Raw genomic sequence first — 23,999 nt, forward strand, 5'->3', positions numbered from 1 at the left:
TAATGAACACAGACCATAGTGTAGTATTTTTTTAAAAAACACGCACAGGTTTAATTCCACAGATTAAATTTACAAGATGTAAGAATAAAAACAGCATAACACAATGATTTCCATGGGTAAACACAATGGGTATATCACCAAGAGGGTACTGGCAGCCTCAGGAAGAGATGGTTGGCAATATGTTCAAACTCTCCAAAGGTCAGATTTCATGCAGGAACGACCCCCAAACACAGTGAATACGTCCGTGTGTACCAGGATAAAATATACACACGGACGCATTCACTGTGTTTGGGGGTTGATCCTGCATGAAATCTGACCTTTGGAGAGTTTGAACATATTGCCAACCATCTCTTCCTGAGGCTGCCAGTACCCTCTTGGTGATATACCCATTGTGTTTACCCATGGAAATCATTGTGTTATGCTGTTTTTATTCTTACATCTTGTAAATTTAATCTGTGGAATTAAACCTGTGCGTGTTTTTTAAAAAAATACTACACTATGGTCTGTGTTCATTAGTGCCTTCTGACATTCCCATTTTACTGGGAAAAGAGGCACTTATCTTTCAGGTTCCTCAAGGCTCAATTAGCCCCGCCTGTATATTACGTTGGATGAAATAATCCCTTGGAATTAATCCTTCCCCGTTTGTTGCCATCCTATGAGGACTACCTTCCATTTAAGGGTGATTGCATTCTTTAAACATTTTTGATTATGTTTATGTATTATCATGGTATTTGGTGAGCGCTGTATCTATGTGTGCATATCTTTTTCCTATTCACCAATTCTCTGAAGTGTGGGATACACCTCTATTTGCACCCTTTATAGCTGCACATCGAATTTTATTGCGCAGGTTCATCGAAAACATCTGTCAAAAATTTCCGGCAGCATACCTGAATGCCTTATCCGGCCAACTTCAACCTGCCCCTCATCCTGAAGCAACGGAGGCGTGCAAGGCCTAGTATCTTCCGTACCCGTGTCACCCTTTTTGGAATGCCAGATAATGAGGTGGTGCGGTGCTATAGGCTGCCCCCTAGGGTGTTTCATTTTGTAAGGCAAAAAATAAAATGTAAAATGTTTGCAGACTTTGCTTATGAGTCTTAGTGATGTAAAAGATATGTATGCCAAATTTCAAGAAGATTGGATAATATTTAGAGGTTGCACACTTTGATCAGTTTTGTAAAAGTAGGTAAAAAATAAGATTTATCAGTTAATTACTTTTATTGGGAAAACTACAAATCACAAACTTAAAATAATACTAAAACTAGACACTAAGATTAATAGGTAGTATGATAGGCAAAAAATGTGTTATATTAATCAACTTTGAACAATGTAATCCCTTTTGTTCATTTGGTGATTACTTTTCTGTGATGCTCGACTACTCTCAACAAGAATTGTTTTTGTTGTTCGTCGCTGACCGATTTGTTAAACTTTTTTATCAGAGCAATTCCTCTTTCTGCGGTATCACTGACCACCTTAAGAGCATTCACATGGCTTAATAGAGAATCACTGCAGTATTCTGTCATGTCATGGATCCTAAACAATTCAAAGAACGTCTTTGTTTTATTAGTAACGAAATGGCTCAGGTCTTTTCCTTCAAAAACTAGGTTTTTACCCTCTAATCGTTTCGTATCCTTTTTCTTTGCAGGTTTGGTTTCTAAATTTTCATTTATCTTTTCCTTCTCGGCCTGAGTAATATGCTCGTCCAAAAAAGCCAATCCTATGTTTGTTTCTGATACCAAAGGAGTCTTTTAGCAAATGTGAGAGCACTGTTTTTGACGTCTGCATCTGTGTAAGTGCTCAGAAGCTGTAGCATATCCAAATCATTCTTTGGAGCCCATCGACTTACAATTGCCTCATGCCAAAAGCGAACATATATGCGGCTGACAAAATGTGCAACCCGTTTCATTCCTTTCAATTCTCGTTGAGGAATATTCAACTGTTGACTACAATATATATGACTTGAACGTAATTTTTTCATTGCTGGAGGCAAAAACTCTGCCTCTTCCTCACTAGGTGCTGATGATGGAGATGAGTCTTTCAGTGTAACTGTCTTATTTATTTCAGCGATAGCTCTGTAATGTTTATTCTTATATGAATCATTTTTGTCTTCTTTTGTAACTTAGTTCTTATTTTGGAGGCGAAAACCTTGTCTACTCCACTCATTGACGAACTCATACGATCTTCTCTTTGTGACCTAAGAAATTCTTTATCTTTTTGTGATACGCTAGTCATGTCCATCACATTTTGCCAGGAAATGTCAAATAACTCAACGAGATCACCTTTCCAAATCTGTGATTTCACATTTGCTTTATCCGTGTTTCTCGATTTCCCTTTACCCAGATTTTGGTATTCTTTGTTCAGCTTCTGTATACCAGCACGGATATTCTCCTCCATCTTAACAGGGATATTTGCTTTCCTCCACACTTCTAGTAGCTTAGTACTGGTAGATTTAGCAGCATCCAAAAGTGTTTCTTTCATTTCCTTGTGATGGTAAATAAAAACTAAAAGTACTTGTTCCTTTGCAGGGAGCCGAGCTCCTAAAAATTCACCACTAGGTACATGTTCTAGCTTCCAAATTCCTCTTTTGGTTCCCATTTTAAAGTTCAATTACCTGCAGAAGATGAAAAAATACATGAGAAGCCCATTAGTACAAAGCACTTCAATATTAGAAATGTCACTAGTTTGAGATAATAGTGATCAATGTGTGCAACCCCTAAATATTATCCAATCTTCTTGAAATTTGACATATATATCTTTTACATCACTGAGACTCGGGGCATAAGCAAAGTCATCACATCTTTGGAAAAATTAAACACTCTAATGGTAGTGTGCCGCCGACGTGACACCGTGCTCAGAGCTCTGGAGTGCAGGCCACTTGCAGATAACTGTAGCGCCACTGTAGGTGCCGCCCCCAGATTACCTGCGCTGTGTGCAAGGCACATATCACACATTTTACGCCCCTGATATCCATCATGCCCACTCGATATAAGTCCATTAAGTAGTAAAGGAAAGTACATACTGTATTCACTATAGGATGACGTTTATGTGCAGGATAAAGAGAAACGCTGTAACTGAATGTGTCATTTACATCTCTTTATAGAACAGAATCATTGATGTCCTGAGAAATAATTAGAATCTAACCAGCAATTTACAGGACAGGGGGGGGGGGTATAATTCCTTTATTGGAAGAGTACAGAAAGTAGCAGTGTCTGGGTGTAAGATATAGTCCTATTTTATAACATCTTTTCTAATCTACTCAATTTCTTTCTTACTTTTAACATATTTAGTTTTGGCTGTATAATTTTAAACGATGATAGATAAAGATATATTTTATTAATTCACTAATTGTAAAGTTCTTTGTGCACCCAGTAAATAGCTTTCTTTTCTGTGTGTTTGTGTTATAGTCTGTCAAGCTTCGGGTAGAACTCCCAACCCTCAAAAAATATAGGTGTTAATATACACCAGATAATACACGGGATAAAAGGGAAAGAACATTCTAGAGAAATTGTCCGTACTGCTGCGGGAGTATTCCTTGCTTTGTTTAACATACAAAGAAACGTGTAGACGTGATTATATCCACAGTGAAAGAAAGAAATAAGAAGGAACTTTTGAAGGTTAAAGACAAAAATGAGCCTGAAAATAACAAATTTCAGTGGCCATTTATTACCGAATTCTCTAGTGAACAGAAGGCAATAAATATAAAAAAACATTGGGGTGTATTAAAAAAGACCCCATGGGGGGGGCGTGGCCTGACTGGAGAGAAGGCTGGAAGCAGGGATTCAGAGCTCCTGCTCATTATATTAAAAACAACGTCTGCTACTGAAACTATTAGCCCCACACTACCCTTATAACCCACCTCGTGGCTCGAGGTGCCTGCGTGCCTGGTCGCGGAGCCGGGAGATCGTTTTTATGGTCTCTGCGGGTTGTGGCCTGCACCGGACGCCGGAGCCGCGGGCTAAATTTCTACAACTGACCCGCTGAGAAGCTCCGAGAGGCGCGCTGACGCCGAAGCTACTAACGGCCGCGGAAAAAACCCTGGTCAGCCCTGCAGCCTATTAAGAAGACTCTGGGACCCTACCTATATCACTACTGGACCCCAGTGAGGCGAGATTCGGGACCCGGCGCTCGAGGACGGAGAGAAGCCGCGGACCCGCACTTCTGGTGCTGCGGCGGCACAGATCTCCCTCAGCCTGTAGCGGCTCTCAGCAAGCGGCGGAGTCGCCTTCCCTGCACTCCTCTCCCCCTGGAAGCAATAATCGTTGAGGCAGAGGGAGGCAGAGGGGAGTTGTGAAGGTGAGGGGAACTATAGGTGCTATACCTATATATGAGACTGGGGGTGATTAATGGTCTTTCATGTTACTCTCACATACAATCAACAACACCACAGTCCTTTCAAACCATACCTCCCCCCGTCCTCTACTGCTTCTATTTATACCTTACGATTGCTGTCTCCTGGATGATGTCACAGTGAAGCTGGTTACTCTCATTTCCACTACGATTGATCCTTAAAACTAACGCCATTTCTCCAGTCCGTTGCCACAAAGTGAATTACAACAACTATTCTCCCCCTCCCTGTCGCCACATGTGTGGGAGGTGAGTGTGATTATCTTCATACCTACTAATTAATTCTCAGCTGGCGTGTTTATACGGTGATGCCGCGGGCCGGATTGCCATTATAATTGAAATACTACATTAGCGATATTATTTACCACGCTCTCCATATTTCGCTGCTTACTCTCCCATATACAGTGGCGATAGCAATTTCTTACCTGGTAAACACAATTGCATCTCTCTGACAACTTGGTGAACACAGCTTTCCATAAATGGATACATTTCACAACCCTATGTGAATTAACGCCACCCGCAGCTGTGATGTAGACATAACCCTGCTTTTCTAACCAACGGCAAGTCGTATCATCAGTCCGACCCTCATGAGCTCATAGTTCTTATTATGGACAAATTCTTAAGTTCTTCTACACCAAAACCCCAAAGACATAGGAGTGGTAGTAAACGCGGGGAACCGAGCACCACCTTTCCGCCACTATCCTCCCATCCTGTCTGCCTAGATATCGCGGTTGAAACACCACCTACCATGGCCCCAAAGGCTCCCCCCGCTCCACCTTCCTATTCGGAAATAGTGAAAGCGATTAAAGAAACGGTGGAACCTTTATTGCAAGCTCAGGCAGATAAATTTATGACCGCAATATCAGACCTGAAATCAGAACTCGGCTCTATGACCCGCAGAATCTCGGTGAACGAGAATAGAATTGGAGCTAACTTTAAGGAAATAGAAGATCTTAAAGAACAAGTCGTATCTTTAACAACTTCACGCCAACATATGATGATGAAGATGGACGACCTGGAAAATCATTCGAGACAAAACAACCTGAGAATTGTGGGCCTTAAAGAATCACTGAAGGGCCCTGATCTTCTGAAATTTCTCCTCTCCGACTTGCCAGACCTCCTGGGTATTCCCGAAGAACTCTCCTCGATGGAAATTGAACGAGCTCATAGACTGGGCCCCCCACGTGACTCTAACCAATCTAGACCCCACCCGGTCATCTTTAAATGCTTAAATTTCAGACATAAAGAACTGATATGGTCTGCGGCTCGAAGCAAAGGACCACTCCAATGGGATGGGCAACGGCTGTTCCTCTTCCAAGACTATTCCGCGGAAGTCTCTAGAGCTAGAAGGGAAATGTCTCCAATATGCTCTCAACTGGTGAAAAGCGGTATTCGATTTGCCCTTATCTATCCTGCACAGCTGCGCATTTTCACCCCACAAGGCCCGAAAGATTTCACTTCAGTAGACTCGGCTAAGGGGTTTGTAATGGAGCTTGGAGGACCCACGCGGTCACCCCTGGCCTCACATCCATCCTCCCCAAGCAGAGCTGATGATAATGATTGAAACCTGATACCGGGACTTAATCCATGTTCTTATACTGGTTGATATAGTTCACAACTCTCCTCTATTGCGAGGTGAGTTAGGTTTGACTCCTACCATGACCGTTTACGAAACACTTCATTTTCTGTATATAAGGGTCATTAGGACGTTTACTTAAGTTTATTACCTTCATATTGCCTGTTGGTTATTTTGTTATTTTCATTGTTCTACATTGCAGCGGGTTCACGCTGAAAGTCTATACTGATGTATGCTGGTGTAGACACTCTCATATGTTGTCTTTGTCTTAGCCTTTGTCTTTACCTTTCTTTCTTCTTTCCGACTTCTTTCACTCTCCTTTCTGTTACTTTTTACCTGCAGATGCTTGGCCGGATGGGGTGGGGATTGTTTATGTTTATGATACTCTGGATTATTTACATGAGGATGTTTCTCTTCACAAGATCTCTTCCTATCCTACTCTATTCCCCTGCTGATGTTATAAATGTCACAACTTAATATAGTGTCGTGGAATGGTAGAGGTATTAATTCGCCTATCAAGCGGAGACGTATCCTTACCTATTTAAATAAGATAAAAGCTGACGTCTCTATGCTCCAGGAGACGCACTTGACCCCTCCTGAACATGTTAAACTTACCATGCTTAGACAAGAGATGGTAGCATCTTCTTCATTCTCTTCTAAGGCGAGGGGGGTCGTTATCCTCATCCGTAAGGGGGTGGAGTTTGACATACATCATCAGATTATTGACCCTCTAGTCAGATACATTGTCTTAGATGTCACCTTAGAGGGCACCAGATTAACCTTATGCAATATCTATGCCCCGGCTGTCTATGATAAATCATTTTATCTGGAAGTAACGAATGTTCTCCGCCCATATTCGCATACCTCTCTCATTGTTGCAGGGGATATGAATATGGTGTCCTCTTTGGTTTTGGACAGGAAGGGTGCCCCGGCTCAAAGGGCCCGGCTACCCAAGATTAACCTGGATTACATGTCTGCAAAACTGGGATTGGTTGATATATGGCGTCTCCATAACCCTGTAGAATTGGACTATACTTACTACTCCGCTACCCATAACTCCTCACGTATTGATTATTTTATTGTTTCCACTGATCTGTCCCCCAGGATCATTGAGGCAGCTATTAACCCCATAACTATTTCAGACCATGCCCCTATATCGCTTGTCCTTCAAGGTAGACTCACGTTGGGTAATAATACACATTGGAGATTCCCTGCCAAGATGGCTGCTTCTCCGGACTTTAAATCTATGTTGCTGAATTCCTGGGACTCTTATGCTCTTAACAACTCTGACCATTCGTTTGACCCTGCCTTGTTTTGGCAGACTGCTAAAGCTGTTTTACGAGGAGATATAATTGCATTCATGGCAAAATATAGACGGGACCAAGACGCCGCATATAGAGCAGCACAATCTACACTCACTTCCTCATTTCAAAATTTTAAATCCTCACCTATGTTAGCCAACAAGCAGAAATATAGAGACGCTAAGACCCAATTTGATCATACTCTGACACATATGGATAATAGATTCCTCATTGCAGGTAAATATAAATTTTTTCAATATGGTGATAAGCCGAGCCGCATGCTTTCAAATTTACTTAAATCCGATAAGGGACCCCAACATGTGACAGCTTTGAGGGATTCGACCTCAGCTGTGCAATCCGATGGGAAAGTAATCGCTGACATCTTCCATTCCTTTTTTAGTGATCTCTACTCACACGGCAATGTTGACCAAACTACCAAGACCTCCTTCTGGGAAACATTACAGTTACCTCAGATTTCCCCAGATCAATCAGACTCCCTTACGGCCCCTGTTACTGTCACTGAAGTGACGGAGGCTATTAAAGCCCTTAAACCGCTGAAGACCCCAGGCCCTGATGGCTTATCTGGGGAATTCTTTAAATTGCTCTCCCCTAAAATAGTAGACCCTCTGACAGCCTTCTTTAATTCTATTTTCTCCAACCTTACTATCCCACACTATTTTAACTCGGCACTGATCCGGGTTATACCCAAACCCAGCAAAGACCCACTCCTCCCGTCTTCTTACCGCCCTATCTCCCTACTTAATGTGGACTACAAATTGTTTACTAAACTGTTAGCGGACCGACTAAAATTTATCCTGCCTGGAATAATCCATAGTGATCAAACTGGTTTTATCTCAGGCAGACACTCGGTGACCAATATCCGTAAAGTCCTAACGGTTCTACAATCCCTGAGGGGGGTGGAGACAGGTGATCCCACTTTCCTATTGTCATTGGATGCTGAAAAGGCATTTGATTTGGTAACATGGGACCACCTGTTTGAGACGCTCCGACGTTTTGGATTTTCTGACCGATTTGTGGACATTTTACACACCATATACCATAATGCATCTACACAAGTATTCACTAATCGATACCTGTCTCAACCCTTAACGATTCATAGGGGGACCAGACAAGGGTGCCCCTTATCCCCTTTGCTCTTTGCGGCAGCTTTGGAGCCCCTGGCTATAGCACTGAGACAATTACCGGCCTTCTCGGGGATATCTGTAGGAAAAAGGGAAGTTAAACTTGGACTATTTGCAGATGATATGATCTTATTTGTCTCTAACCCCCGTATTTCGATACCTGCTATTTTTGACACTATACACTGTTTTAGTACCTTTGCTGGTTATTGCATAAATACCCATAAATCTGAACTACTCCCTCTGACTAACATACAGGACCCTCTTCTCTATACAGACTTCTCTTCCCAATTCACATTGACTCCTACCAAACTAAAATACTTAGGTATTTATATTCCCTCAGAACTCTCCCGACTATATCAATTTAATTATACACCCATTATACAACAAATTAAAACACGCTTATACTCCTGGAAAGATCTCAAGCTTTCTCTGTTGGGCAGGATAGTGGTGATAAAGGCGGTTATTTTCCCAAAACTGGCTTATTTGCTTCAAATGCTCCCCATCACGATCACTAAACAAGACTCCCTATTCTGCTCGCAAATATTTTCAAAATTTATCTGGAAAAACTCAAGACCTTGCATGCCCAAAGCCCGAACTTATGTTAACAAACGAAAAGGAGGACTGAGTATGCCCAATGTAACGATGTTTGCTAGATCAGCACTATTTAAGTTTGCCTCAGATTGGCTCCTTCGGGTCAGATCTATTCACGAACCTGGAACTGGAAGAGGCACTGTTTTCCCCTTACTCTCCTGCAGCACTGCTTCACACACCGCGGTCTAGACTACCCCAGGAAGTTAAGACTAATATTTTATTTTGGGATACGTATAGGGCCTGGACCTCCACCCATAAGCTATTTCATACTGACCCTTTTGAGTCACCATACATACCCTTATGGGGTAACCCCAATTTCCCGTCTTCTTTAGATAATCGTCATTTTTACACATGGAAATGTAAGGGGATAAACACTATTAGGGATGTCTTTGATCCTGGGGGACAGGTGCTTTCCTTCATACAACTACGTGACAAATTTTCTTTACCCCACTCCAACTTTTTCATGTTTCTCCAAGCGCGCCATTATATTAACTCTCTTAGTGACCCATTAGGCAGAATGGCCTCTACCCGAACAATTCTTGACACTCTCACGTTTTGCAGACAAAATCCATTTAAAATTCGCTATCTTTACAACGACCTGATTGAGGTGTCTGCCCCATCTTGGTCCCCTCTCACTGATTCGTGGCGACGGGAACTCCCAGAAGCTCCTGAGATGGGCGGGGTTTCTAAGAACACTAACATGGTTCTAAAAGCTCTAAAATCCGCTACATTACAAGAAATACATTTGAGGATTGTAAACAGGATGTATATATCCCCCTCCCAAAGGCAACACTTCCGCCCTGGTGAATCGGGCACCTGCCCTAAATGTGGAGTAAGCGGAGCATCCCTCGCACATAATTTATGGTTATGTGGGAAAATTAAACGCTTCTGGTATAAGATTCTCCAATATTTATCCCGACTACTCAAATTAACTCTTCCTGGACTAGTGGGCCCGTTGTTGTTCGCTGACTTCTCACCCTGGCTGTCACGATTTGACCTCACCCCTGTGATCCCTTTGCTGACTGTGATGGTCACAGTGGCAAAACAAGTGATACTGAGGCATTGGATATATAAAACTGCCCCATCGGTGGGAGAATGGGAATCCGCTTTATTAGACATACTATTTTGTGAGAGACGAATGGCCACTTTCCAAATTGAAAATGGAGTTATACTCTTCCATAAAAAATGGGGAATTTATATAGAGAATTTACCCCCAGCTAGATGCGAATGTATTTGGAGGGTATTCCGTGACACAACGTGGTACTGGACTAGTCGGATAGCGGGAACTATTATTTGATTCTCTGTAATTTGAAGGGTAGGGTTACTGGGTAGGCCCCAATTATGACATCGACTCTCCAAAATTATGGTACTGCACGCTAAAAGGTTCACCCCAAAACCACGATTTACTCTCCCCAGCCGGAATGTATACTTGATCAACTCCCCCCCCCCCCCCGGCATTGTACATCACCTATCTATAGTATCTCTGTACTATTTCTTTTTCTCTACTTTCTATCTCTATTACTTTTCTTTTCTGTCTCTCCTCCTCTCTCGCAGAGATGGTATTTAGTTTATATATTATGTATGTTGCTTGATGTTGGGGATAATGGGACACCTAGGTGACCCAATCCCCCTGCAATTGCTGATAGACACCTGAGTATGTATTACTCTATGTGATATGTTTCTGCCTTTCTTTCTTTCTTACTAAAAAACAAAAAAATCGTACAGCCTTCTATCTTCTTCATTCTATTCATTATTGAATTTGAGTATTTGTCACTGCTGAATATCCCTGTAAACTGATTCCTGGAAAATTATGTTGTGACTCTTTGGCTGTCTAATAAAAAAAAATATAAAAAAAAAAAAGACCCCATGATCGGTACATTACTGCCTGAAAAACCAACACACATCTACAGAAGAGCACCCAGAATAAAAACAAAACTCGTGTCAAGTGCATTTTTATCTAAACCCAAAGAACCAGAAATCAAGTCCCAGGGCTTCTATAGATGTGGGGGATGCTGGGTTGCAAAAACATCAGCTATAAAGGTATCAGTAAATTTGAGAAAATGATCATTAAGGACATAGATGTCCATATAAAGGACTTTATAACACCCAAGACCCATGCATTGTCACTCCATTTTAAAGAAGTTCACGGGTGCTCTCCATAACAAATTGAAGGTTTTTTTTGGAACTCGGTTAGCAAAGGGAAATATAAGGGGCGGTAATATTTAAATAATGTTGGCAAAGATGGAAATTAATTGTATTTATTCCTACAGAACCCTTCAGCCTCGGAGTCTTAATAAAGACTTGGAGTTGAAGTGGTTCCTTTAGGAAAATTTCTGATGCTCTATGTGAGTATTACTGAATGGTTCATGTGTACTAATACCCATCTTTCAGTTTATCTTAGATCCAAGTATGCTATCGACTGGGATACACAAAAGAATCCGTCATTGGGATGAATCCATGCAGAAGTTCTTCTGATCAGGAGAGTATTTGTTACGTTCCTGATGCTCAGAACTGGAGAGATGTTGCGAGGTGAGTTCAGAGCACCAGAACGTGACGCTGAACTAAGGAGTGGTACAAGAATAGCCCCTAGCACCCTACCTCCGTTGTCTTACCCGTGTGGTCAATTCACGCCTGAGTGACTATGGTTTCTTGGGCCCACGGCAGCCGCGTTTGAAGGGCGGATTAGGTCTGCCCAACTCCGATGCCCTCAGGTCTTAGAGTGAGACAAAGCGTGAACCGAGACAGGATAATAACAAGGGGACCTCTAACTAAAACAAACAGAAGCAAGGGGCTACTAACTACCCTGAAACTAAAATAAGAATTTACTTACCGATAATTCTATTTCTCATAGTCCGTAGTGGATGCTGGGGACTCCGTAAGGACCATGGGGAATAGCGGCTCCGCAGGAGACTGGGCACATCTAAAGAAAGCTTTAGGACTAACTGGTGTGCACTGGCTCCTCCCCCTATGACCTTCCGCCAAGCCTCAGTTAGGATACTGTGCCCGGACGAGCGTACACAATAAGGAAGGATTTTGAATCCCGGGTAAGACTCATACCAGCCACACCAATCACACCGTATAACTTGTGATCTGAACCCAGTTAACAGTATGATAACAGAGGAGCCTCTGAAAAGATGGCTCCCAACAATAATAACCCGATTTTTGTAACAATAACTATGTACAAGTATTGCAGACAATCCGCACTTGGGATGGGCGCCCAGCATCCACTACGGACTATGAGAAATAGAATTATCGGTAAGTAAATTCTTATTTTCTCTAACGTCCTAAGTGGATGCTGGGGACTCCGTAAGGACCATGGGGATTATACCAAAGCTCCCAAACGGGCGGTAGAGTGCGGATGACTCTGCAGCACCGAATGAGAGAACTCCAGGTCCTCCTCAGCCAGGGTATCAAATTTGTAGAATTTAGCAAACGTGTTTGCCCCTGACCAAGTAGCTGCTCGGCAAAGTTGTAAAGCCGAGACCCCTCGGGCAGCCTCCCAAGATGAGCCCACTTTCCTTGTGGAACGGGCTTTTACAGATTTTAGCTGTGGCAGGCCTGCCACAGAATGTGCAAGCTGAATTGTACTACAAATCCAACAAGCAATAGTCTGCTTAGAAGCAGGAGCACCCAGCTTGTTGGGTGCATACAGGATAAACAGCGAGTCAGATTTCCTGACTCCAGCCGTCCTGGAAATATTTTCAGGGCCCTGACAACATCCAGCAACTTGGATTCCTCCAAGTCCCTAGTAGCCGCAGGCACCACAATAGGTTGGTTCAGGTGAAAACGCTGGAACCACCTTAGGGAGAAACTGAGGACGAGTCCTCAATTCCGCCCTGTCCGAATGGAAAATCAGATAAGGGCTTTTACAGGATAAAGCCGCCAATTCTGACACGCGCCTGGCCCAGGCCAGGGCCAACAGCATGACCACTTTCCATGTGAGATATTTTAACTCCACAGATTTAAGTGGTTCAAACCAATGTGACTTTTGGAACCCAAACTACATTGAGATCCCAAATTGCCACTGGAGGCACAAAAGGAGGCTGTATATGCAGTACCCCTTTTACAAACGTCTAAACTTCAGGGACTGAAGCCAGCTCTTTTTTGGAAGAAAATTGACAGGGCCGAAATCTGAACCTTAATGGACCCCAATTTCAGGCCCATAGACACTCCTGTTTGCAGGAAATGTAGGAATCGACCCAGTTGAATTTCCTCCGTCGGGCCTTACTGGCCTCGCACTACGCAACATATTTTCGCCAATTGCGGTGATAATGTTTTTGCGGTTACATCCTTCCTGGCTTTAAATCAGGATATGGATGACTTCATCCGGAATGCCTTTTTTCCTTCAGGATCCGGTGTTCAACCGGCATGCCGTCAAACGCAGCCGCGGTAAGTCTTGGAACAGACAGGGTCCTTGCTGGAGCAGGTCCCTTCTTAGAGGTAGAGGCCACGGATCCTCCGTGAGCATCTCTTGAAGTTCCGGTTACCAAGTCCTTCTTGGCCAATCCGGAGCCACGAATATAGTGCTTTCTCCTCTCCATCTTATCAATCTCAGTACCTTGGGTATGAGAGGCAGAGGAGGGAACACATACACTGACTGGTACACCCACGGTGTTACCAGAGCGTCTACAACTATTGCCTGAGGGTCTCTTGACCTGGCGCAATACCTGTCGAGTTTTTTAATCATGTGGACGACTTCTGGGTGAAGTCCCCACTCTCCCGGGTGGAGGTCGTGCTGAGGAAGTCTGCTTCCCAGTTGTCCACTCCCGGAATGAATACTGTTGACAGTGCTATCACATGATTTTCCGCCCAGCGAAGAATCCCTGCAGCTTCTGCCATTGCCCTCCTGCTTCTTGTGCCACCCTGTCTGTTTACGTGGGTGACTGCCATGATGTTGTCCGACTGGATCAACACCGGCTGACCTTGAAGCAGAGGTCTTGCTAAGCTTAGAGCATTGTAAATGGCCCTTAGCTTCAGGATATTTATGTGAAGTGATGTATCCAGGCTTGACCCTAAGCCCTGGATATTCCTTCCCTGTGTGACTGCTCCCCAGCCTCGCAGGCTGGCATCCGTGGTCACCAGGACCCAGTCCTGAATGCCGAATCTGCGGCCCTCTAGAAGATGAGCACTCTGCAACCACCACAGGATGGATACCCTTGTCCTTGGTGACAGGGTTATCCGCTGATGCATCTGAAAATGCGACCCGGACCATTTGTCCAGTAGGTTCCACTGGAAAGTTCTTGCGTGGAATCTAACGAATGGGATTGCTTTGTAGGAAGCCACCATTTTTACCCAGAACCCTTGTGCATTGATGCACTGAGACTTGGTTCGGTTTTAGGAGGTTCCTGACTAGCTCGGATAACTCCCTGGCTTTCTCTTCCGGGAGAAACACCTTTTTTCTGGACTGTGTCCAGGAACATCCCTAGGAAACAGAAGACAAGTTGTCGGAACCAGCTGCGATTTTGGAATATTGAGAATCCAATCGTGCTGCCGCAACACTACCTGAGATAGTGCTACACCGACTTCCAACTGTTCCCTGGATCTTACCCTTATCAGGGAATCGTCCAAGTAAGGGATAACTAAAATTCCCTTCCATCGAAGGGATATCATTTCGGCCATTACCTTGGTAAAGACCCGGGGTGCCGTGGACCATCCCTACGGCAGCGTCTGAACTGATAGTGACAGTTCTGTACCATAACCTGAGGTACCCTTGGTGAGAAGGGTAAATTTTGACATGAAGGTAAGCATCCTTGATGTCCCGAGACATCATGTAGTCCCCTTCTTCCAGGTTCGCAATCACTGCTCTGAGTGACTCAATCTTGAATTTAAACCTCTGTATGTAAGTGTTCAAAGATTTTAGATTTAGATTTAGAATCGGTCTCACCGAGCCGTCTGGCTTCGGTACCACAATAGTGTGGAATAATACCCCGTTCCCTGTTGCAGGAGGGGTACCTTGATTATCACCTGCTGGGAATACAGCTTGTGAATGGCTTCCAAAACTGCCTCCCTGTCAGAGGGAGACGTCGGTAAAGCCGACTTTTGGAAACGGCGAGGGGGAGACGTCTCGAATTCCAATATGTACCCTTGAGATATTACCTGAAGGATCCAGGGGCTACTTGCGAGTGAGCCCACTGCGCACTGAAATTCATTGAGAACGGGCCCCCACCGTGCCTGAGCTTGTAAGGCCCTAGCGTCATACTGAGGGCTTGGCAGAGACGGGAAAGGGTTTCTGTTCCTGGGAACTGGCTAATCTCTTCAGCCTTTTTCCTCTCCCTCTGTCACGAGCAGAAAAGAGGAACCTTTTGTCCGCTTGCCAACAAAGGACTGCGCCTGATAATACTCTTATTTTGAGAGGCGACCTGGGGTACAAACGTGGATTTCCCAGTTGTTGCCGTGGCCACCAGGTCTAAAAGACCGACCCCAAATGTCCCTTTTCAAAGGCAATACTTCCAAATGCCGCATCACCTGACCATTTTACTGGTAGAATTGGACAACGCACTTATATTTGATGCCAGTCGGCAAATATTCCGCTGTGCATCATGCATATATAGAAATGCATCTTTTAAATGCTCTATAGGCAATAATATACTATCCTTATCTAGGATATCAATATTTCCAGTCAGGGAATCCGACCATGCCAACCCAGCACTGCACCTCCAGGCTGAGGCGATTGCTGGTCGCAGTATAACACCAGTATGTGTGTGAATACATTTTTGGATACCCTCCTGCTTTCTATCAGCAGGATCCTTAAGGGCGGCCATCTCATGAGAGGGTAGAGCCCTTGTTCTTACAAGCGTGTGAGCGCCTTATCCCCCCTAGGGGGTGTTTCCCAACGCACCCTAACCTCTGGCGGGAAAGGGTATACACCAATACTTTTTAAGAAATTATCAATTGTTATCGGGGGGAAACCCACGCATCATCACACACCTCATTTTATTTCTCAGATTCAGGAAAACTACAGGTAGTTTTTCCCTCACGAACATAATACCCCTTTTTGGTGGTACTCGTATTATCAGAAATGTATAAAACATTTTCCATTGTCTCAATCATGTAACGTGTGGCCCTACTGGAAATCACGGTTGTCTCTTCACCGTCGACACAGGAGTCAGTATCCTTGTCGGCGTCTGTATCTGCCATCTGAGGTAACGGGCGCTTTAGAGCCCCTGACGGCCTATGAGACGTCTGGACAGGCACAAGCTGAGTAGCCGGCTGTCTCATGTCAACCACTGTTTTTTTATACAGAGCTGACACTGTCACGTAATTTTCAACAGTACATCCACTCAGGTGTCGACCCCCTAGGTGGTGACATCACTGTTACAGACACTCTGCTCCGTCTCCACATCATTTTTCTCCTCATACATGTCGACACAAACGTACCGACACACAGCACACACACAGGGAATGCTCTGATAGAGGACAGGACCCCACTAGCCCTTTGGGGAGACAGAGGGAGAGTATGCCAGCACACACCAGAGCGCTATATATATATACAGGGATAACCTTATATAAGTGTTTTTCCCCTTATAGCTGCTGTATGTTTTAATACTGCGCCTAATTAGTGCCCCCCTCTCTTTTTTTAACCCTTTCTGTAGTGTAGTGACTGCAGGGAAGAGCCAGGGAGCTTCCCTCCAACTGAGCTGTGAGGGAAAATGGCGCCAGTGTGCTGAGGAGATAGGCTCCGCCCCCTTTTCGGCGGCCTTATCTCCCGTTTTTCTGTATATTCTGGCAGGGGTTAAATGCATCCATATAGCCCAGGAGCTATATGTGATGTATTTTTTGCCATGTAAGGTATTTTTATCATGTTTTATTGCGTCTCAGGGCGCCCCCCCCAGCGCCCTGCACCCTCAGTGACCGGAGTATGAAGTGTGCTGAGAGCAATGGCGCACAGCTGCAGTGCTGTGCGCTACCTTATTGAAGACAGGAACGTCTTCTGCCGCCGATTTTTCCGGACCTCTTCGCTCTTCTGGCTCTGTAAGGGGGCCGGCGGCGCGGCTCCGGGACCCATCCAGGCTGGGCCTGTGATCGTCCCTCTGGAGCTAATGTCCAGTAGCCAAGAAGCCCAATCCACTCTGCACGCAGGTGAGTTCGCTTCTTCTCCCCTTAGTCCTTCGATGCAGTGAGCCTGTTGCCAGCAGGACTCACTGAAAATAACAAACCTAAACTAAAACTTTCACTAAGAAGCTCAGGAGAGCCCCTAGTGTGCACCCTTCTCGTCGGGCACAGAAATCTAACTGAGGCTTGGAGGAGGGTCATAGGGGGAGGAGCCAGTGCACACCAGTTAGTCCTAAAGCTTTCTTTAGATGTGCCCAGTCTCCTGCGGAGCCGCTATTCCCCATGGTCCTTACGGAGTCCCCAGCATCCACTTAGGACGTTAGAGAAATATAGATATATACACACACATATTCCCCACACCAGAAGGGAATTTGGAAACCAGAGGAAGTCACATGATGTAATTGCAGCTTCCTGCCAGGCCACTGCCCCCACTCCACATATTGCACTGATATAAAATGTCTGCCACTATTTAGTTACACAGAAAGAGTCCCCCCCCCTGTAATGTCACCCCACTATTCACATGAGCTGTCACAATCAGACATAGCCAAAATCACAAGTACATACAGTCACTATTGGTGGTTCTGGGCTCCGGCCAGTTCAAGGGAAATCGCATAGTTAGTCACAATGGCAGCGTGTGTACCCACCTTTATACACCAGATGGGTATTTATACACAGCGACACTGATATTATGTGGACACAAAAGTAACAACACAAGTGACACATTAACAGGAAATTGTTTCTGTCACCATAGTGACAATTATCTGGAAATAAGATAATACACAGACACATAAAAAGACTCAACGGAAATCTTTTGTTTTTAAACAACTTTATTTCATATCTTTAATACACAGATTTCTCTCTATATTTTAAACTTAAAAATACTTTACTCTACACAACAGCCTATGGGGGTCATTCAGACCCAACCGCAATAGCGGGCCGCAGCACAGTTTGCTGGTGGTGACAAAATGCACATGCGCAGCGGCCACGCAGACACACACATTGCGGCCGCATCCCTGAGTGTTGAATGCGGGTGGGCCAGGACCATTTTCCGGGGGGCTGCGTGATGTCAGCTCTGCGTTCATCTCTGATTAACCCCCTATAAGCTTCCAGAGTGCACCTCATATCTCATCTTTTCCAAGTTACTACAAATGATATGAGGTCGGTAGCAGCACTACTTTCAGGATTATTACACAGAACACACATAAAGGCTGACACAGCAAATAACAGTAACATATACAAGGGATTAATTAGACATAAGGAAGCATAATCATCATTAAGTCTAATTATCAACTGATTCTGTGCGGGACCCATACACCTCTTTACTGCCTCCAGCATCCCCTGGTACTGCACTGTGACCATCAGCCCCGTCTCCCCCCACTACTGCCACCCGCCCTGTCTCCCTCTACTACCTCCCACCCTGTCTCCCCCCACTACTGCCACTGCCCTGTCTCCCCCCACTACTGCCACCATCCTGTCTCCCCCCACTACTGCCACCATCCTGTCTCCTCCCACTACTGCCGCCGCCCTGTCTACACCCACTACTGCCACTCGCCCTGCCTTCCCCCACTACTGCCACTGCCCTGTCTCCCCCCACTACTGCCACCATCCTGTCTCCCCCCACTACTGCCACCATCCTGTCTCCTCCCACTACTGCCGCCGCCCTGTCTACACCCACTACTGCCACTCGCCCTGCCTTCCCCCACTACTGCTACCCACCCTGTATCCCCCCACTACTGCCACCGCCCTGTCTCCCCCACTACTGCTACCCATCCTGCCTTCCCCACTACTGCTACCTGCCTTGACTCCCTTACTACTGCTACCCACCGTCTCTCCCCCACTACTGCCACCCACCATCTCCCCCCACTACTGCTACCGCCATGTATTCCCCCACACTACTGCCACCCGCCCTGTCTCCCTCCACTATTGCCACCTCCCTGTATCCCCCCACTACTGCTACCCACCCTCTCCCCCCACTACTGCCACTGCTCTGTCTCCGCCCACTACTGCCACCTGCCGTCTCCTTCCACTACTGCCACCGCCCTGTCTACACCCACTACTGCCAGTCACCCTGCCTTCCCCAACTACTGCCACCACCCTGTCTCCCCCACTACTGCTACCCACCCTGCCTTCCCCACTACTGCTACCTGCCTTTTCTCCCTCCTACTGCCACCGCCATGTATTCCCCCACACTACTGCCACCCGCCCTGCCTCCCTCCACTGTTGCCACTGCCCTGTCTCCCCCCACTACTGCCATTTGCCCTGAATCCCCAAACTACTGCTACCCACCGTCTCCCCCCTCTACTGCCACCTCCTTCCACTACTGCCACCCATCCTGTCTCCCCCCACTACTGCCACCCTCCCTGTCTCCGCCCACTACTGCCACCCGCCATGTCTTCCGCTACTGCCACCACCTTGTCTCCCACTCTGAAACCTTAGCTCTGCTTGAGGACAAGATTCTCACACAGACACTGCCTCCTGCAGTCCCCACTACTGTCAGCCCCCCTGTGTACCCCCTCTGCCACCTCAGCACTGCTTGGAGATATTACCCACAGACAGTGCCTCTGATACAGCAATAGTGTCACCCACCCTGTCTCCCCCCTGACATATCAGCACTGCTTGTGGATTTTTGGTATTGCCGGTAACAGTTTATCATCTGCAGATGGAAGTAACCAGGGCAGTAAGGAGACAGAAGCTGCTTCTGGTACTTGGACCCTGGTCATGTAGGGCTGGGAGAGTCAGTAAGATTATGTAATAGTCACCATCTTACAGGCAGCCGTTGAAGGTAACAGAGAATGGGTGTTATGTGGCAAGTCTGGTTGGTTTGCAAAGCTGAGCTGTAGCCCTGCCCTTTGTTGGTGAGACTATCATAAGGACCTGTTTCACCAGGACTGAGTCACAGCCAACTGGCATCACCCACATCTGGAGCTCAGTTAGACAACCATTTAGGATTGGTACTGGGTTCTCAGTACCCGGAGCAAAGGACAGGTCATCTGCATAGCAGTGGTAGATGAGGGCATGACATCTGATTATTTCACCCAGTGGTAGCATGTATATTGCATAAAGCATAGGAGATAGGATAAGAACCTTGAAGAACATTCCATGGCAATGACGAGTATACTCCAGAAGAATAAAATGGTTCTTCACCTGAGTGATGTCTATTGTGTGAAACAAGAGATGATTTATTTCTCAGAGTATGGAAATGGCCTCTCATCTGTGTGAGTTCTGTGATGTATAACAAGATGTGATTTACTTACACAACATTTCCCACACTCAGAGCAAGAAAATGGCTTTTCACCTGTGTGACTTCTCTGATGTATAACAAGATATGATTTGTGTGCAAAACATTTCCCACACTCAGAACATGAAAATGGCTTCTCACCTGTGTGACTTCTTTGATGTATAAAAAGAACTGATTTCCGTGCAAAACATTTCCCACACTCAGAGCAAGAAAATGGCTTCTCATCTGTGTGAGTTCTGTGATGTATAACAAGATGTGATTTACTTACACAACATTTCCCACACTCAGAGCAAGAAAATGGCTTTTCACCTGTGTGACTTCTCTTATGTATAACAAGATGTGATTTGTGTGCAAAACATTTCCCACACTCTGAGCAAGAAAATGGCTTCTCACCTGTGTGTCTTCTTTGATGTATAAAAAGAACTGATTTCCGTGCAAAACATTTCCCACACTCAGAACATGGAAATGGTTTTTCACCTGTGTGACTTCTCTGATGTCTAACAAGATCTGATTTGAATGTAAAACATTTCCCACACTCAGAACATGGAAATGGATTCTCCCCTGTGTGACTTCTCTCATGATTAATAAGATGAGATTTCCGTGCAAAATATTTCCCACACTCAGAACATGGAATTGGCCTCTCGCCTGTGTGAGTTCTGTGATGTATAACAAGATGTGATTTACTTACACAACATTTCCCACACTCAGAGCAAGAAAATGGCTTTTCACCTGTGTGACTTCTCTTATGTATAACAAGATGTGATTTGTGTGCAAAACATTTTCCACACTCTGAGCAAGAAAATGGCTTCTCACCTGTGTGTCTTCTTTGATGTATAAAAAGAACTGATTTCCGTGCAAAACATTTCCCACACTCAGAACATGGAAATGGTTTCTCACCTGTGTGACTTCTCTGATGTCTAACAAGATCTGATTTGAATGTAAAACATTTCCCACACTCAGAACATGGAAATGGATTCTCCCCTGTGTGACTTCTCTCATGATTAATAAGATGTGATTTCCGTGCAAAACATTTCCCACACTCAGAACATGGAAATGGCCTATCACCTGTGTGACTTCTCTGATGTATAACAAGATGTGATTTATATGTAAAACATTTCCCACACTCAGAACATGGAAATGGCCTCTCACCTGCCTTACCTGTCTGTTGGTTAATAGGCTTTGTGTTCTGTGTAAAACATTTGGCATCTATAGAACAGGGAAACACTGTATCTACTCTCAGAGCTGTAACAGATGCACCAATATCAGAGTAATCAGGAGAACATTTCCCAGGATCAGGGGGATCAGCTGATAAAGCTGGATGTATAATTGGGGTAATGGGGTTAGCTCCTGGAGAATCCTGTCTACTGTCATTATCTTTTATGTCACAATCCGGGGATAACATTAGATGTCCTTCTGAGATATTCCTGCTTGTGTGTCCATCTGCTGGAAATAAATTACATTATGGAAATGTGAAATTTTCTGTAACAATATTAATCTTGTAAACAATAGGAGAAGACGACTCTCTGGGACACTTAATTGTAAATGTGTGTGTATATTAAAACATAACTTTTAATGAAGGCTGTATAATATTGTGTCTCAGACTATCATTGTGTCCACCCTCCTGAGAACACTCACAATAACAAATGAAATATTATAATAAGACTTAGATATATCTCTCTCTTGTACTGGTAACTAACCATGAAGTATAAATGGAGATGTAGTCACTCGCCATGTCCTATGTCAGCACTAATGTAAAACAATGGATGGGGAACATATCGTATGAATTGGAGATTCTAGATGAACAATAACATCAGTCATATGAGCTGATGGATCAGAGAAATGTCTCCTAACGTTACTCCTGGAAGCATTGGTAAGGTACAAATACAGAAAAATAATGGTACTTTCAAATGAGCGCAGTGAGTATTAAAGTGCTGCCCAGGTTCAAGAACAAAGGAGACAAACACAAATCTCCAACATAAGATTCAAGAAAAGAGTGGTGTTGAACCCCTGGCGCACTATATTACTAGATGCTATTTCTATTGTTGAATAATGGAATCAATATGTTGGTTGTAACACAACACTGATGATGTTTATTAAAATACAATCCCCAGCTGGGAATAAACAAAAACAAACAAATAATGAACATGTACACACAAATGTGGTGAATGGGAAGGAACCCAGTGCTTTCATAAAGTGCTTTCTGTGCTTAAAGTCCTTCTTAATTATAGAAGAAATCTCTCACCATGTTGCATAGCCGCGGTGGGCTAGCTTTTTGAAGAGATAGCTATGGTCCTAGGCTGAATTGCCCAGCACCACCGCAGCAAGCGTATCAGCTTCCTAGTCACTGGTTCCCAGATCTCCACCACTTCTGTCCTTATCCAAATAACGCGTTTCGGTCTTTTATTGGCCTTTCTCAAAGTTGGATAAGGGATGTCCTCCATGCTGGCTTTTTATTTCCTTACTGATTACTGTGTAATGAACGGTAATCCATTCCACCTGTAACTTCCGGGATCATGTACCGGAAGTGAGGTGGATGCGTTCCAAATGTCGGGGAGGAAGTAGTTTTTGCGTTCCACGAGTAATTCTGGCGTCCGTGATCATTCACCGGAAGTGCGGTGGATGCGTTCCAGATGCCGGATGTTGTTTTTTTGCGTTCCACCAGTGCTTCTGCCGTGTCCTCCGATTTTAGATGTTTGCAGGTCAAACATCATTATAAGTGCGGTCCAAAGTTTCTCTTCCTTCACTGGGGAGCTCAATGGTTACACTTTATATTATGTGTGGATATAATAAGTTGATTTACCCCATCTCTACCAAACTAGGTGGTACTTCATTCCCAACCTGTCCATCCCTATTACCAAGATGGGGTAAGCTTTGTTTCACATTCATATCCATATAATCGATCCACATAAAAGGGGGGAAGAGATAAATAATACATTAATACAGAATCAATAAAAATACAGAATCAATAAAAATCAATAAAAATTATTTAAAATTGGTATGATATATAAAGCTGTTATGACAGGAAACTATAAAAATATTTTAAAAGTGCTTAAGAATAATAAGGGAAATATGGTGGATGAAGGAATGAGATAATAAAATATCATAAAAACCATTTCAACTCAAAATCAATGTTGAGGCCGTTTGGTCTAATGGAGTTTAGCATATAAATCCACTTCATCTCACTTCTCGCTAATCTGGTTTCTATGTTATTGCTTTTCCAATTTGGTTTAATATGTTGTATACCCAGATACCTCTTAATTTGACGTTCACATTTACCGTGAACGGTCCTGAAGTGTTCTGATAAAGGGTGTGTATCGAGGCCTTTCCGGATATTATACACATGTTCTGCCACTCTCACCTTCAGTGGTCTAGATGTTTTTCCAATGTATATATACCCGCATTCACATTCCAGCAGGTAAATGACATTTTTCGAATGGCATGTTATAAAGTCATTAATTTTAAAAAACTTGCCCTTGTGTTCAAATTCAGTAGTTTTTCTTGTAATATCTTTTTTTGTGGTGGACTTGCACATGATGCAAGACCCACAACGATGGAACCCTTTATTGCACGACCTCACTGTATTTTTTTCTTGTAGACTACTTCGTACTACATGGTCCTTGATGGACTTGGCTTTCTTGTAAATGAAAACAGGTTTGGGTGGAAGATAGCTTCCCAAAACTGGATCATCTAATAGAATACGCCAATTGTTTTTGAATATCTTTTCGATCTTCTTATAATTTCCACCATACTGAGTGATG

The 23,999-nt window shown here is 44.3% G+C and overlaps 1 protein-coding gene across 1 annotated transcript in view; it reads right to left on the reverse strand.

Moving 5' to 3' along the window:
• Positions 1–19,377: 19,377 nt before the first annotated feature.
• LOC134983773 (oocyte zinc finger protein XlCOF6-like) overlaps positions 19,378–23,999 on the reverse strand; it is a 78,276-nt gene continuing 73,654 nt past the window's right edge. Inside the window, exon 6 of the mRNA XM_063949410.1 lies at positions 19,378–21,681. Coding sequence (XP_063805480.1) covers positions 20,183–21,681 — 1,499 coding nt within the window. The 3' untranslated portion in view covers positions 19,378–20,182. The remainder of the gene's footprint in view (positions 21,682–23,999) is intronic.

Source organism: Pseudophryne corroboree, assembly GCF_028390025.1.
Source record: "Pseudophryne corroboree isolate aPseCor3 chromosome 3 unlocalized genomic scaffold, aPseCor3.hap2 SUPER_3_unloc_24, whole genome shotgun sequence".
Lineage (NCBI taxonomy): Eukaryota > Metazoa > Chordata > Amphibia > Anura > Myobatrachidae > Pseudophryne > Pseudophryne corroboree.